The following is a 16,865-nucleotide window of genomic DNA, read 5'->3' as shown; positions in this document are numbered from 1 at the left end:
GCACGATATGAGGAGCCGGCACAGGGTGCTCTGATGCCTGGAGCCAGCCCTGCCGGTGAGAGAAGGCCACACGGAGACTACATGTACCCATTCATCCCCCTCTCTTGAACTGCTCTTGACTATAGCCATGACTGTTTTATAACTGCTTATTTAGTCATGGCAAGATCTGGCTTTAGCCTTTAGGATAATTTCACAAGGATACCTATTTAGCAAAAAACAGAATATCTAGCACCTTTGTTTATTGTATGCTCAATATGATACTCTCATGCTTTAAAAAAGATGTTCTATTCATAGACTGTCTTTTTTCTGTTTCCTTTGTTCTTATTAGTTTATGTAACAATGGGGGAGATGTGTGAGGAGATAAGTGCTAAATGTGCCATAACCAATGCTACTGGACACTAAGGGGCCTATTCATCAACACTAAATTAACGTTTTTAAGGACATTTTCCTTAAATAACGTTATTTTAGTATTCATGAAGCCACTTAGCACAGGAGATATCACTGATATCTCCTTGCTAAGTCCCCCTGCGTTCATTTACACACTCCCCATACATTAGTATGCGGATGTGGAAAATGTGGTATTCATCAAATTTTCACATCCAAATCCCTTTTCTCTTTGGTATCTGTACACATCTAAAAATGTTCCTGTTGCAATACTGTATAGTGGCGTAAATCATGCAGATGTTACTACAAAACATTAAGCTCACTTATGTGACATCATTTTCTCACATATCAGCTGGATTACCTGCTGATATCTATACTGTGCAGCGGTCTGTGGCTGTCATCTGCGTCTGTTTGCAAGATTCTACTGTATATAAGAAACTGTTAATAAATAAATAAATAAAGATTTCACGCATGCACATTGGGGCTGGCCAGGAGGCAAAAACAGGTTGATGCCCTGTGGGATTTGCAGTAATCGCCAGAGGGAAATTTTCTCTCCCCACTCAGGTTCATTGTTTGTGTAGCAGATGCAAAGAAACTTTGATCCACAGGGTCTGAGGGCATTTAGTGCTGCAGGTGAACACTATGACAATGGAGGAGAGGAGCCCCCTTCAGGGCTGACACCCGGAGGTGACGGACTCCATTGTCTCTGGTAGTTTCACTTCTGCTACTTATCGTATAGGTCTGTGAATGGAAGTACTATTCTCACACAGCGGGTGTCATGTATGAAGGGCAGAATGACTCTGAAGGGCTAATACAGCACTGTATATGTACCTCTGATTCCCGGAGGCTACCACCATTGTTACTGGGTTTCTGCCCAGCCTGCAAGATTCTTCTTCTTTTATAAACAAATTGAGGCATGCAGCAGCGGCTCCTGCCCTCTTACTTGAGGGGTGCCGCTGCTGCTAGTCTGCGCAGAAGGATGCGGACCACTGGGCTGATCCCTCTCAGGGGGAGCATCCTGAAAAGAAGCCCATAAGATTCTATTGGGTAACGTCACCTGAAGATGACATAACCCACTGGGACGAAGCACCGGAATGCATCGCATCCAGGTGGTTTGTACATATGGGCTAGGTGGTAAAATGCAGTTTTCGGGGGGTTTACCCCATTTTTGTGTTTAGTATATCCCGTCTTGTATCTGATATGGGATTTTCCTTCTTACATTAGCCATGACTGCAATATGTAAATGCTTAATAGAATTATAAAAAATTCCTCAAATATTGTAAATATTAAGCACAAATTAAGCACAAGGCGGTTATACTGTATAACCTTTTTTCTTTTTCAGCTGACTTAGTGAAACAGGAAACTTTTCTGACACCGACTGGAATATTTCTAATCTCAGTTACCATTATCTATACAATATCAGGTTTGCTACACCCCAGTGAATTCTTCTTGCTGATACATGGACTTATATACAGTATATGCATTCCGAGTGGCTACCTTCTGTTAACAATATATTCCTTAGTTAACATGCACATAGTGTCCTGGGGTACTCGAGAGGCTGCGGCACCAATAAATATAACAAAGCCAAAGAAGAAAAGAGTCAAATACCAAAAGACCTGTAATTGTTTTTGCTGGGATGTTGAAGTACAGGTCCATGACAACAACTGTGAGGATAATAAGGAAACAGCAGATATAAAGGAAGATGACATTCATCCTATGGACCCCCAAAGGTAATCTGTGAGCAATTTATTGTATTTAGGTTATGTGGTTGGATTACAAAGTCCATGATTTGATGCTATGTTTGGTAAATAATCTAGCATCATGAAACTAATTATTTGACTTTGCCTGAATTGTGAACTTTTATGCATATTTAAACATTAATCATTTAACTTTGTCAATTGTTAAAAATTATTTTGTTGCATAAACTCTTTAGCATTGTACAGTAAGTTCTATTCACGGAGCAGAGATAAGCCCTATATTGTGGAAAACATGGCTTTTTCTCTGCTTGGTTCTATTCACAGAGTGGGTTACCATGAAGACGTTCTTTACATTTCCAGTGGTACCCTTGCTTCTGTGGCTGAATCACATCACCTTACTTTAGTAGGGTGACTGCGATTCCTTAAAGGACAAAAAGCTCTGCTCTCCGATTCTCCTGTGTGTTCAGATTCACCATCTCATGATGCGTCTGCTGAACTGCAATACAGACACATATGCAGAACGAACATGGCTGCCGACTCCATGCTGCACAGAGGACCGCAGCTGAAGACAGGACCAGTGGACCCCTGGATACCGGATCACATCGCCGGAAAGGTAAGCATTCATGAATTGCTACTTAACAAAGTTATATATCTCATCGAACCGATGTGCTATATAGTGAAAAGTAACAATTCTATTTTTATTTTCTTCATGAATAGACCCCTGTGTATCTAGTGACCCTGAAATTGCTAAATTAAAGGGACTCATTTCATGAAGGAGATGCAGAGATTCCCGTCCCTATGGGCCATCATCTGCTGATGACATTTGCCATGAAATTCTCAAACTTCAAAGCAATTCTATAAAGCAAATTAAAGGTCAAATAGTTAAAAGGACATAAGAAGCCAAAGCAAAGTACTAAGCTGTTCAATGGGAGGATAAGGGAGGAGGATGACATTGGCTGGTCAATACACCTGAGATTTGTCACACTTTCATGGTCCAATTCAGAGTTTCCCCCTTAGAAGTTTTACTATGATGGGGTAAGCTCTTCACTACTATCTCTTATCCCAGGAGGAGAGCTAAAACAGGTTCTGAGAGCCAAATATCATTATTGTCCCTATGTATCTGCAATGCCTTAATCTCCTGCCCATCCAGCCCAATTGTTTCTACAGATGAGGACTGATATAGGGTGGGCAATATTAATTCTGTACTTATGCTGGGTACACACTGGCTGTTCGCTTCGTTCATATCATGTGCATGTCGGCCAGTGTGTACAGAAGGGCGCTGGCCACGGGAGCTCATGGGAGGAATCCGACCAGATCCCTCCGAGCCTGGAGCATCCTGATTAAGAAGCCCATAGGCTTCTATTTTGTTAGGCCACCTGAAGGTGGTGTTACCCATCGGGACGAAGCACCGGAATGTATCGCATTCCGGTTGCTAAGTACATTCGGGGGAATGCGGTAAAACCCCTGAAAACTGCATTTTCAGGTGTCTTACTGCATTTTTACCTTTAGTACATCTCGACCATCGTACCAACTAATCAGCTTCTAACTGTCATTTTTCAAACACAGCCTGTAAAATCTAGGTTAAGCTGGGTACACACTGATAGATATATGATCCATTCCATTGAACGATCTATATATCTATAGTGCATCGCTGGGTGCATACAGCGCATATGTCTGTCACAGACATATCCGATCTGCTGTGCAGCACAGCAGATGGCAGATATATCTGAAAGATATATTGTTCATCTGCTGGTGTGTACGGGCAACCCAACGATCGCCAGTACACATGCTGCAGGGACCAGATGGTGATTGATAGCTCAACTGGGTGGGCAATTTGAATGCCCACCTAGTTGAGCTGTCAAGTCTGGTATGACACCCACCTTCGTTATCCAGTATTTCAGGATGGTTCCTTCAAATACAACAGGTTTGCTTCCTTTCTTTCTTCCCTGGCAGAGAGGTGAAGGTTACCTGACCCCAGACCCAAGAATCACATAGGTTATTAATAAAAATCAGTTTTATTGGAATTGGTATGAGATGTCGGCACTCGAGATACCGCGTGTTGAAATCCTGATGCCGGCATCTCGAAAGAGTTAACATACCTACACTTGGTCAGTATGCTAACCCTTCCTCTCTCCCTACCCTAACCCCCCCTGTTTGGTGCCTAACCCTAACCCCTTCCCTAGCGCCTGAGCCTAACCTCCCCCTTCACCTAGGGCCTAACCCCGCACCCTAAACCAAACCCCCCTTAACTCCCCGATACTTACCTTCGGTATCCCGGTGGTTGGGATGATAGTGCTGGGCTTCTGATGCCAAAATCCCGACGATGGTAATAAGAGCGTTGGCATCCTGACGATGGGATGCCGAACACAAATGTTTTAATAGCCTGGATCCAGTGGTGAAACTAGAGAGTGGTGGCCCAGGTGCAAGAAAATGCTTTGCCCCCAGTAGTGCCCCATATACAGTGCCTCCAGTAGTGGTCCGCCTTTGAAGTGCCCCCAGTACTGCCCCTTATACAGTAACCCCAGAAGTGGTCCCCCCAGTAGTAGTCCCCCCTATGCAGTGCCCCCGGTAGTAATCCCCCCTATGCTGCATTACCCCCAGTAGTAGTCCCCCCTATGCAGAGCCCCCAGTAGTAGTCTCCCCATGCAGTGCCCCCAGTAGTAGTCCCCCTATGCAGTGCCCCAGTAGTAATACCCCTATGCATTGACCCCAGTAGTAGTCCCCCCCTATGCAGTGCCCCCAGTAGTAATACCCCTATGCATTGCCCCCAGCAGTAGTTCCCCTATGCAGTTCCCCCAGTAGTAGTCTCCCCTATGCAGAGCCCCCAGTAGCAATACCCCTATGCATTGCCCCAGTAGTACCCCCCATCCAGTGCCCCAGTAGTAATACCCTATGCATTGCCCCCAGTAGTAGTCTCCCCTATGCAGTTCCCAAAGTAGTAGTCTCCCCTATGCAGAGCCCCCAGTAGTAGTCCCCCTATGCATTGCCCCCAGTAGTAGTCCTCCTATGCATTGCCCCCAGTAGTAGTCTCACCTATGCAGTGCCCCCAGTAGTAGTCCCCCCTATGCATTGCCCCCAGTAGTAGTCTCACCTATGCAGTGCCCCCAGTAGTAGTCCCCCTATGCAGTGCCCCCAGTAGTAATACACCTATGCATTGCCCCCAGTAGTAGTCTCCCCTATGCAGAGCCCCCAGTAGTAGTGCCCCCAGTAGTAGTCTACCCTATGCAGAGCCCCTAGTAGTAGTCCCCCCTATGCAGTGCCCCCAGTAGTAGTCACCCCTATGCATTGCCCCAGTAGTAATCTCCCCTATGCATTGCCCCCAGTAGTAGTCCCCCCATACAGTACCCCGAGTAGCGGCCACTCCCCCATACAGTGTCCCCAGTAACTTCCCCCCCTATGCAGTGCCCCTAGATGCGGCCAACCCCCTATACAGTGCCCCAGTAGCACCCCCCCTATGCTGTGCCAGTTCCCATGCCCCCTTACACAAACACACAAAAAAAATCCAACTTACCTGAATCCCCGCTCCTGCCTCGTCCGCCGCTGTCTGCTCCTCCCGGCCCGCCCTGAACCATGGGAGAGATTTCATGACGTCTCTCGCATCAACCTCTGCAGGGAGGGCTGGAAGGTGGAGCCCATCCATGGTCACTGCAGCCAATGAGAGTCTGTCTGACTCTCCTTGGCTGCTATAACAAAAACACAACCACCGCTTGCTCGGGTGACAAAACTCCTAGTTTCGGCCCCGGTCCCTGTTCCTTCAAGCACTTTATATTAAAACAAAAATGTAAATGATGAAGTAATGCCCTGTCACACTAACACATCTGGCAGACAATTGGTAAGTGTGTACAGGGCCGGATTAAGGTCTGTGGGGGCCCCTGGGCAACAAACATGTGGGGGCCCCTATCAATAAAAGTTGAAAACTATAATATATATATATATATATATATATATATAAAACAAGTCCCATTAGGTCGGCACTCCCTTAGATAGAGTTAAAAAGACTGTGGTGCCAGCAATTCAAATTCCAATCAACACATATCCATTTGCATGTATATATATATATATATATATATATATAATTATATATATATATGTATATATATATATATAAATATAATGCACACACACGCATATAAATTATATATATATATACATATATATATTAAGGATACTGGCAATATACCTCTATACGCTCCTACCTATACCTTCTAAAACCTGCCTATAAACCTCTAAAATTTACGCTATTTGCGTACGCAGTCATACAGTAAAATAAAGACTTTAGACCTTGAACATGTGTTTCCAAAGCACAAAGTATTATTCAACCAAAGTACAGATAATACACGCTGTGTTCTAAGTACAATTTAGCGCAAAGAAATTATACAGACCCAAGATACAGTTATTACATATGCAAAAAAAAAACAGTGATTAAACTTCAAACAATGAGAGAGAGAGAGGGAGGGAGAGAGAGAGATGTCTGCTGTGAACACATGTCCAAGATGGCTGATGAGGGGGTGTGTGTGGGGGGGGGTTGTTAGGGCCCGTCCTATTGTTCAAACCGCATGGTCTCCGAACACAAACTCCATTTTGAATGTAAGAAAACTCACATAATGTTGTAACTCTGTAAATCATATATCCATTAATGATCATACTTATAATAACTACAACAACCTATTTATACTATACAACAACAAAACTGAGTAGAATTATAACTATAATCACAAGACTATTAATTCACAACTTCCATGAATCAAGCACATGTTTCAATGGGGGGGAGGGGAGTATCACATGTAATGCCATTGTCTAACCCACTTGCTGGTAGCCATCTTTAACAAAAAGTGCAGTATCTATCTTACACTTACGATTATTACTTGTACCATTCAAAGCTGTTATTAATTAAACTTTCATGATATAACACTGATACCAGCCTATGATTACATTCATGATACTATACAAACTTATTCAGATAGTAATTATCATATAGTATCCAAAACACCAGTACTCACAATACACAATTCTATCATAACACTGAAATAACACCAAACCCATGCCAGTCTAATTGCCATAATCACACTATTAATAATTCACCATTCCAATGAATCAAGTACATGGTACCAGGCCCATATCACAAAAGGAAAAACACATGGAACCAAGGCCCTCATTCAGAGCCATACGCTCTGAGCAGAGCGCACGCTCTGAATGAGGGCCGCCCTCCATAAAAATGGAGCGTCCTCCTGGACGCTCGTATAGCTGTGGGTCACCACCTACAGCCTATACGAGCGTGCAGTTTGATGGCCGCGATGGTCTTGACCATCGCGACCATCGAAACTGCGAGCCGGAGCCTGCGGTTGAGGTTTTCAACCGCAAGCCCCGGAGTGATTTTGGCTCTATCAGAGCCAAAATCACTCCCACTGACATCACTAGTGATGTCAGTGGGCCGGCTTCTGACGGGAGGCGTTCCCGTGGGAACGCCCCCGTCAGGGAGGCACGCCCCCGGCACGCCCACCAAAGGGGGCGTGCTGTCAATCAACATCGACAGCACGCCCCCTTTGATCAGACACAACGAGTGAAGGGAAGTCCTTCGCTCGTCGCGTCTGGCGCATGCGCACGACGGAGCTCCAGCCGTCGTGCGCATGCGCAGAGCACAACATCGACCCACTTGCGAGCGGACAGCCGCTTGCGAGTGGGTCTGAATCAGGCCCCAAGTATGTATATATATCTCTGTCAGACCCATATTGAATACTACTTTTGCAAATTCACTTCATTATTAAATGTTAACACAGCCTTTACCAGACTACAATACAAATGTGTTACACATATAGGCCCTCATTCAGAGCCGCTCGCAAGCGGCCGTACGCTCGTTCCGAGCGATGTTCGCACATCTGCGCATGCGTACGGTTTTTAGTACGCATGCGTGAACCAGTCAGTGCGGCCGAAAATCGTTTGTACGCTATATAGCGAGTGCCTGCTATTTTCAGTGACAGAATGAGGCGTATGTGGGTGGTAACAGGGGAAGGTGCTTGAAAACGGGGGAGTGGAATTCGAACGCAGGCGTGCTTAAAGGTCAAAACGGGCGTTTTAAGGGAGTGTATAATTAATACAGCAGCGTCATTGACCACGTCACTTGGTTTTTTTAAACTCAGAACTGCTCGCAAAATAGCTGTTGAAAAAACCAACCACAAGAATAGCGAGCAGTTCATACGCTGTACGATGTACTCGATTAATCTAATAAATAGCGGACATGACGTATGGTGCGAGCCAGGGGGCCAGGGGGCGTTTTTATCAAATAAACGAGCGTATGTTTTGCTCGCTCGTTCAGACTTAGAGGTGTGAACAGACTGCAATTTGCGAACGGATCATTTGAATAGCCACCCCTTGTTTTAGAACGAACGACCGCAAATAGCGAGTGGCTCTGAATGAGGGCCATAGTCTACTACAGATTGAGACAAACTTGCTACAATACACTAACTACCCAAGGGATATTCAAAGCATTACAGTTTGATAACCTTGCTGTTAATCACCATATTAATCACTACACACAATCTATATAAGCTATAAACAGATTAATACAAACTTGTTACAAATACCCAAATAGGCTAACTAATGTACAGTTTACTTAGCCATTATGAGTAGATATCTCCAGGCCTCCTGGGGAATGAAGCTGCATTTTGGCCTCCTTCTGGGGGGGGGGGTCTGCTCTGCCTGTGTCTCTGGTGTCTCCTCGCAAGAATGTGTGTTCCCAGTGTGTCCCTGTAAGGGTGTCCACAGTGTAAAATCCATACTCCTCCCCTCACCTGTGAAAAGGGCCTCCCAAACCCCCACCTTGAAACTCCTATCCCACCAGTGTGATACAAATGCTAAACAGGTCACTTCAAATGGACACAGATCAGCCTCCAAAAGCTTGCTGTCCCCTTATTCCCCCCCCTGCATGCATAACTAAGCTGCTAACATTTTACAAGGTACATTTTGGTGTTTTAACTCTCTACGGTCCATAAGTTGAGAATGCATGTTGCGATCTTCACCCCGATGATACCGGAAAACTGTTGAGAAAGTGCACATCAGTATAACACCAAACATGGCTTACTTATCATGTATTAAACCTTATATACCAAATAGTCTTTATTTCATAGCATTTGTAATAAATGAATAAAAGTTGGATCTTATACTTTATAGCTATGGAACCTTTTGTGTAAGTGTGCATTATGTAAGTATTAGGGATATGAGAAAAGACGCTAGTTTGCTATGTGATTACGCACGCATGCAGCTACTAAACAGCATTCGCATGTAGGCTATTATGTATTCACTAATGTGCGACATATTAACAGCGCAACTGTGAGTATTAATGTGCGTATGAGGTATGGTAAAATATGCGATTGCATGATGCTAATAGTAGCATCGCCATATTTACTTAAGTGTGAGTTTAGCTAAAATGGCGCTGGGCGGTCATTCGCAAAATGGCATCTTGCAGATTCTTGTTTCTAAAATGGAGTCTAGTTAGTACTTTATCTCTCACAATTTTATCTCTCTCACCAAGCTTTGATAAATACCATTATTTTTAGATATTTTACAAAGAATCAATGTTGATGTTAAACTTATTAATTTGCTGGCACATAGCAGATAAATTTACGAGTTTCCAGGTGAGAAGTTTGTCATAACCTGGGGTTAAAGTGGGGAGGAACTGCATTCCGTCAGTTCTATATGGAGGCTCCAGCTCATCTTACCCGGCCAGTCAGCCCTGCGCCGAAGAAAGGTGTTGTGCTTGAGTCAATTTGCCGGGCGTCCGCTGAGAATTTGTTACCAGTTGGCGCCCCGCTCCTTCCCTACAGTGGCAGTTGGAGGCTGGAGCTCACTCCTGAGCTCCGCTTTCTGGCTCCCACGGTGGTTGAAGGGAGAGACGTCATGACTGCATAATGTTCACCACTCCTGGGGGCACTGCATAAGGGGCACCACTACTAGGGTCAATGCATAAGGGGCACCACTACTGGGGCTCTGCATAAGGGGCACTGCATAAGGGGCACTACCACTGGAGGCACTGCAAAATGGGCACTGCAAAAGGGGCATTACTACTGTGGGCACTGCATAAGGCGCACCACTACTGTGGGCACTGCACAAGGGGCACCACTACTGGGAGCACTGCATAAAGGGTACCACTACTGGGAGCATTGCATAAGGGGCACCACTACAATGGGCATTGCATAATGGGTACCACTGCTGTGGGAATTATGTGTAATGGGCACTATGCTGTGGGTGTTGTATAAGGGGCACTACTATTGTGGGCATTATGTGTTTTAGGGTCACTACTACTGTGGGCATTGTGTATAAGGGGCATTAATGTGGGCATTGTGTAAAAGAGAGACTATTGTGTGTCATAACATGAATAAGGGACACTACTATGTTGTGAAATGTGAATCAGGGGCACTATGTGTTATGTAAAGTAAATAAGATTGTGCTACTGTGTTGTGTAATTTGAATTGGGGATACTATTGTATGACCATGCCCTTTCCATTTGAGACCACGCCCCTTTATGCCATAGGTACGCACTGTCCGTTTAATGAAAAGTGGGAGAAAGGGTGCAAATTTATATTGTCCTCTGGGGGATGCCGAGGATGGGTGGGGGGTGAGTTCCACCAGGTCTCTATGACCACTTTAAGCACTGGTCAGCCATGGGGTTTTGCTATTCAATTAGGTGACTAATTGGTGACTTACAACTAGGTGACTTACACCTCCAGAAAAAGTCAGATTTTCCTAAAATCGTTACATTTTAGTGGGACTCCCAACGGCACCTTCCCTGAGAACTAGTTAAACAATTGGAAATTTCCTTAATTACTCACCTTCCGAATCAGTGTTTTCTTCCAGTGTCGGGAGCCGGGTCTTCTGCAACAGGGTAAGTATGTGTATGAGTGAGTGTGTATGTGAGTGCCCCCCCATGGGAGTGTATAGCCAGTGCTGGGAGATATACATCTCCCAGCAGCCCCTGAGACTCCCATCAGACCCCTCCCCAGTGGAGACCACCTGGACATGCCAAAGGGATTTTAGCTCTGAAAAACCAGCAACCACTTTTTTTTTAATTGGATACCAAAATTGGGTGCGAGAGGTGCAAGGTAAAAAAATTACCTTGCTAAAACTCGCACCCAATTGAATCACCCCCTATGTTTTATATAGTATTGTTACATTGTGTGCCAGGTTTGAACAACCCTCTTCATGCTTGTTGGGTCAGACTAGATGAGATCTTTTGGTTTTTATAATGCTATCACCATTCTGTTTCTATGCCACAGGAAAGTACTCTGCTATGCATGTGCAGTGCTCTATTAAGCATTATTTATTGTTACTATTTAATTTCTATTTTTATTAGTGATCAAACAATACAAGCGTTAGAAGAGAAAGAAACTATTACTTACGAAGAAAGTAAGTTTATAAACCTAACCATGCCAAAAAGTAATTAAAAATGAAAGTATGTGGACTATTTGAAAGATATTTATGTGAATAGCTAATTATATTTTAATGCTGCATTAATATAGGAATAAAAATACATTCAAAAACAGAATTTAACATCTATTTCTGGGGATTTCCGTAAGTCTAATATTATTTATATATTTTTTCAAAAATATTTTACAAGTTGTACAAGCCAGCACAGATTTTCCAATGTGGTTTAATATGATCTCTGCCGTAATATGTATCATGACAAAATTAAGCTACGTAATGTTTGGACCAACTGACACAGTCAACCTAATTTCAGAGTTACAGTCCTGATTTGCTTTGGAAATGTAGACTAATGCAGAAGGAAGAACAACAAAGCCTTTCTTGGTGTTGGTTTGAAAAGAAAATATGCACATTTGCGGTTAATTCGCTTTCTTGTAATTTAAAAAAACAACAACTTTTTTTTTAAGAAATATTGGGTAGATTACAGAACATGTTGTGTCAGTAGGAATAAACAAACTAATACAATTATCTGGAAATTCAAAGTCTTCTGAGACTACACAAGGTATAATTTCTGTGGTTACTACTAAAACAGTTATTAATATTGATGTTGGAATGTGACAGCCCTAAAAATCCAAACAAGGCTCAGAATGGAATGAGAAAAGCGTCAGTGACGAGAGTTAAACAAATAAAATGTAACACCTAATATGATATACATAATATGAATTAAGTATTCATTTAATATGATTGGTGCAGATAGTAGAACACATAGTAAATTAGATATTTTTTATTATTAAGCAAAATAACAAGTTACTGTAGTTATATTTTTTATTCACATCTTTTACTATATTGGTTGTTTAGTTAGAGTAAGCACATGTAACTAACATGTGCCTTTTTAGGAAAAAACAGTATGTTATGTCCACCATATTCTTCTATTTTATTATTTTAGTTCCCATCCTCTCATCTAGGGGCTAATGCAGAGTTGCAAGTAAAATGGGGGTAATTTACTCAAAATAAAAGTTAAGAAGTGTATTTCCATACTTGTAACATGTCCTGAAGATGCATACTGTATGCCTCTGCTTTGGGAGCATAAGCAGCTATTATCTGACAATGCAAATCTGCACTTCCATATAGCAGGTACAGAATATATACCTTCTATCAGGTACATTTGTGAATATGTGCAGGTCTGAATGACTCACATTTGCATAAACAATCTGTATTTGCATGTGATCATATTTTTAGCATGTGCAGATAAAATTCACACAAGTTACGTACAGGCGTTCATGCAACTTTGCATCAGGTCCTTAAAGTTGAAAAGTTGAAAAAGTTATAGTTGAAAAAAACTTTGTTATGGCCCTTTTACCCCCATCCAGGCAAGGATAAAAACAAATCTAAGTCTGAAGCATTGCAGATTTGGAAGTCTGGAATGCAAATTGCAAGCTTAGCATTGACATGCCTGTGGTTGTATCCAGTGGAGGCTCCAAAATTCAAATAGGGGGGCACACTAACTGCCAGTAAGTCCCAGCTGGCGATATTTGCAGTGGCAGTTGGTGTGGCTCCCCAATTTGAATTTTGGACTGTGCTGCAGCCCCACTTTTGGAGCCGCCACTGGTTATGTCACACAAATTGCTGATGCACAGGTGAACTAAAGTCTTTTTATGGATTATCTTGCAATTTTTAGCAGTGTGCATGCTACGTAGACAAGCATACATGTATGTATCTAAAGGCAAATCTAGGTAATATGCATCTTTCTACTTCAGGGTCCATAGGGTATCCACAGGATACCTTGGGGTATAGGTGATGACGTCAGGCACGGACACCACAGAGTTAAATTTTCAGCCTCCCAGGATGCACCAGGGTCCCTCTCCTATACCCCACCCCCAAGCCAAGGCAATTCAGTTTCGTGGGTGTATGGCCAGAGGTCGGATCACATTCACAGAGGGGGCTGTAATAGCCCCAGAAGATTTCTTCAGAGTGCAGCTGTGGCTGCACAAGATGAGCCTTACAGCATGGCCAGTCAGTACTGACGTCCATGCTGTCGCTCCTACACCCCGCCAGTACCAAAACGCCGGTAGCGATCCGGGGATGCTGGTAGGTAGCTGGGGTCACAGCTAGCGGTGACCCCGGCTACCTGGACTGTGGCCGGATGTACGGAGGACAAGGTAAGCGGCGGGGTCCCGCGGTGGGCACCCGCCGGTAACACAGTCCTTTTTTGGTCCCCAGGCAGGGGGCTCCCTGGGGACTGGCTGCGTGTGGGGCCAGGTACTGAGACTGCGCCTTCCACTAGACCACCAGGGACAGCGTACCGCAGCATGTGCGGTACAGCGCGGCGTCCCAGGGGTTAATAGCAGGCCAGGGGAGAACGCCTTCCCTGTCTCACAGCCGGCGTCTCCCCCGCTGCACAGTGCCATTCCACAGCGGTCTGAGAGGGCTGTGTCAGCGCTCCTCCCCCGGGCCCGCCTCCTCTCTGCTCCTCAGTGGCCATTTTCTCTCTGCATGTGATGGGGATGGCAAACGCTGCTGGAAGCTGATACAGGTGCCATTGCGGTCCGGGTCTCCCGCATACCTCTCCTTCAATTAAGGTCAGTGTATGCAGCACTGTTTCCTACCAGGCTCTGGTCTGTGTAGTTGATCGCAGTGCTTGTAATGCAGGATGTTATCTTTGCATTGTATGTGACTTAAATGCTAGCGCTGTTTGCCTGTACTTTCATTTCTGACTGTCAACCATTTTCCAATCCCTGTTCTTCTTCTGCTACAGCCCTTGCGGTGCGGTGTTGCAGGGTGTTTATTACCTCACAGTAAACGTGGTTTTTCTGTGTGGGAAGTCACATACGCTCCGTTCACACTCCTCATGTCGGAAAGTGAACGAGGATATCTTCTTCCAGCTATAATGTACTGATATAATGTGCAGTTAGCTAAGGGATATGTAGACGCTGAGGGTTTATGGAGGGCATGTTGTATTATATATCACGCCCCATTTTTGTCACTGTGCCTGCACAAAAAGGGACCGCCCTTGGCTGGCTAAGATGCTTACAGCCCTTGTGGGCAACGCTCCCTGTGTTTCCCCATAGGGGTTATCGCAGCGAGTGGTGGTCTCATCACATGCAGTAGTCCCTGGGCAGTTGATGGTACCCCAGTGTATCCTGTTTTTCGCCCCCCCAGGTCTCGCAGGAGGCTGTGTGGGTGAATTTATTGTCCAAATGGTATAGCACCTGATGGACGTTTTACAGGGGGAGTCACCATTTCGGCCTTCTAAACGGCCTTTCGGGTCTCAGACGGCTAAGTATAATAAGTACATGACGTCTGATGACGGTGACATTATTGACTTTTTCAGACACGAGCCCCTTAGTGCAGAGGAGGCGTAGTCTGGGTCTAAAGTCTATATACCTGGCCTTATACGGGCAGTCCATGCGGCTTTGGTTATTACATATCCCCCGTGGCTAAATCCAAATATGCCTTCTTTAAGGATAAGGGTGTTGCCACTGTAATTCCTCTATCTGGTCAGGTGGATCATTTAGAGGAGGCGTGGAAAATCTGGGTGAGCGGTTCCAGCCTCAAAAATGGTTGACCTTTTGCATACCCCTTTGCGGATAATTACTTTTCCGAATGGGAGTTACCTTTACGGGTAGATTCTCATGTTACACGCCTAGTGAGGAGTGCTACGTTGCCCATGCCCTCCAGGTCCTCCTTGAAGGAGGTTACAGATTGCAAGGTGCAAATATATCTAAAATCCAATTATTCCCTTGCTAGAGGGGCGTCCAGGCTGGCTATGGCCGTGTGCTGGGGGGCCAGAGCCATGGAGCGCTGAGTAGGTAACTGGATCTCTGCACACTGACTCTCCAGCATAGCAGGTGGATAGTGGCAAATTCTCAGAGACTTAGCCATGTTCATAATGAGACAGTCTTACATATAGCCTGGTCCTTTCCAGAATCTCCTCGGCAGCAGTAGCAGCTCGGCAGCAGTAGCGGCTCAACGCTCCCCGTGGTTGCGCTCTTGGAAAGTGGACGCAGATTCCATTTGTAATGCTTTGCCTTTTACGGGACAGGTCCTGTTTGGCCCTCATCTGGACACAATTGTGGCCTCACAGGCAGCAGCTACATCTGTGTGTCTGCCATCGGCTACAGTCCCATCGGGGTCTGGGGTTTCGTCTTTTTGGCCCTGTGAGGCCAGGGTAAGTCTAAAATACAGCTTTCCAAGACAGTCAGTAGCCAGGAAAGCTGCTCAGCCATAAGAACAGGCTTAGAGTACAAGACGTCCTACTCCCAAGTTGGACTATAAGCCTTCAGCTTCACGGGACGGGCCTCCTCTCGGGGGACCCCAGAGTTAGAGGCCGGCTTCTCCAGTTTGCCCAGTGCTGGTGTCTGACCACCATGGACACTGGGGTAAGAGAAGTATTTTCTTGAAGGTATGTCCTCTCTTCCCGGTAAAGGCCTCCCAGACGGTTTTTTGTTACAGGTCTTCTGTCAATTCAAGACAAGGCCCTGTAATTTTTGAGGGTGTTACACTCTATGCTCCAGGCAGGAGTTATAGTACCTATTCCGTTGCCCCAAATGGGAATGGGTTATTACTCCATCTTCTTTCTGGTACAGAAACCCAATGGGTCTTACCAGGACATCCTCAACCTCGAATCCTTCAACAAATTCTTAAGGGTTCCTCGGTTCAGGAGGGGGACCCTGCATTCCATCATTCAATGGAGCCTGGGAATTTTGTGGTGTTGTTGGATATATTCAGTGTGACTACCTGAATATCCGTATTTTCTTAGCATACCAGTGTTTTCCTCAGGTTTGCAGTGGTCGATAAGCATTTCCAGTTTCTGGCATTGCCCCTTGGTCTGGCCTCTGTGCCTCCACAGTTTACCAGGGTCATGGCAGTTATGGCAGCCCACCTGCGGATGCAGGGGGTCCGCTTGTTACCCTATCCGGGTGACCTCCTGTTGTTATCAGGGTCTCCAGAGATACTTCAGTGCCATCTGCAACGGACAATATGTGTTGCTATGTTACGGCTGACTGATAAACTGGAAATGGTCCTCTGATTCCTCAGAGAGGATGCTCCATATCCCAACATCTGAGGATTTTTGTGATTGAGGAAAAGATCTCTGCATTACAGGCAAAGGTACGCAGTTGCCTGCAGAGTCGCAGAGTGTCTATTCACTCGGCAATGTGGTTCCTGGGTTCCAGGGTGTCACTGTTCGACATGGTGGAGAGTACCCAGTTTCACTCTGAACCTCTAGAAAAAATTGATCCTCTCCAGATGGGATGGGTTGCCCCATAGGATATAGTCAATAGTGCTTTCCCTGGAGGTTTGTCTCTCTCTGTCCTGGTGGCTGCGGAAATCTCACCTAAACAAGGGGCACCCCCTTTGGGATTGTGGACA

At 45.0% G+C, this 16,865-nt stretch overlaps 1 protein-coding gene across 2 annotated transcripts in view; it reads left to right on the top strand.

Annotated features, from left to right (window-relative positions):
* Positions 1-16,865, top strand: part of LOC148523927 (chitin synthase chs-2-like) — a 196,061-nt gene that overhangs the window by 132,052 nt on the left and 47,144 nt on the right. For both annotated transcript variants that reach the window (XM_088472539.1, XM_088472538.1), the window contains exons 10-11: positions 1,727-2,114; positions 11,428-11,480. In XM_088472539.1, the coding sequence (XP_088328665.1) occupies positions 1,727-2,114; positions 11,428-11,480 (441 nt within the window). The remainder of the gene's footprint in view (positions 1-1,726; positions 2,115-11,427; positions 11,481-16,865) is intronic.

The sequence above is a fragment of the Taudactylus pleione genome, unplaced genomic scaffold (assembly GCF_031769625.1).
Source record: "Taudactylus pleione unplaced genomic scaffold, aTauple2 ptg000125l, whole genome shotgun sequence".
NCBI lineage: Eukaryota > Metazoa > Chordata > Amphibia > Anura > Myobatrachidae > Taudactylus > Taudactylus pleione.
The sequence above is the reverse complement of the archived record's forward strand: the minus strand, read 5'-3'. Positions and strand labels throughout refer to the sequence as shown.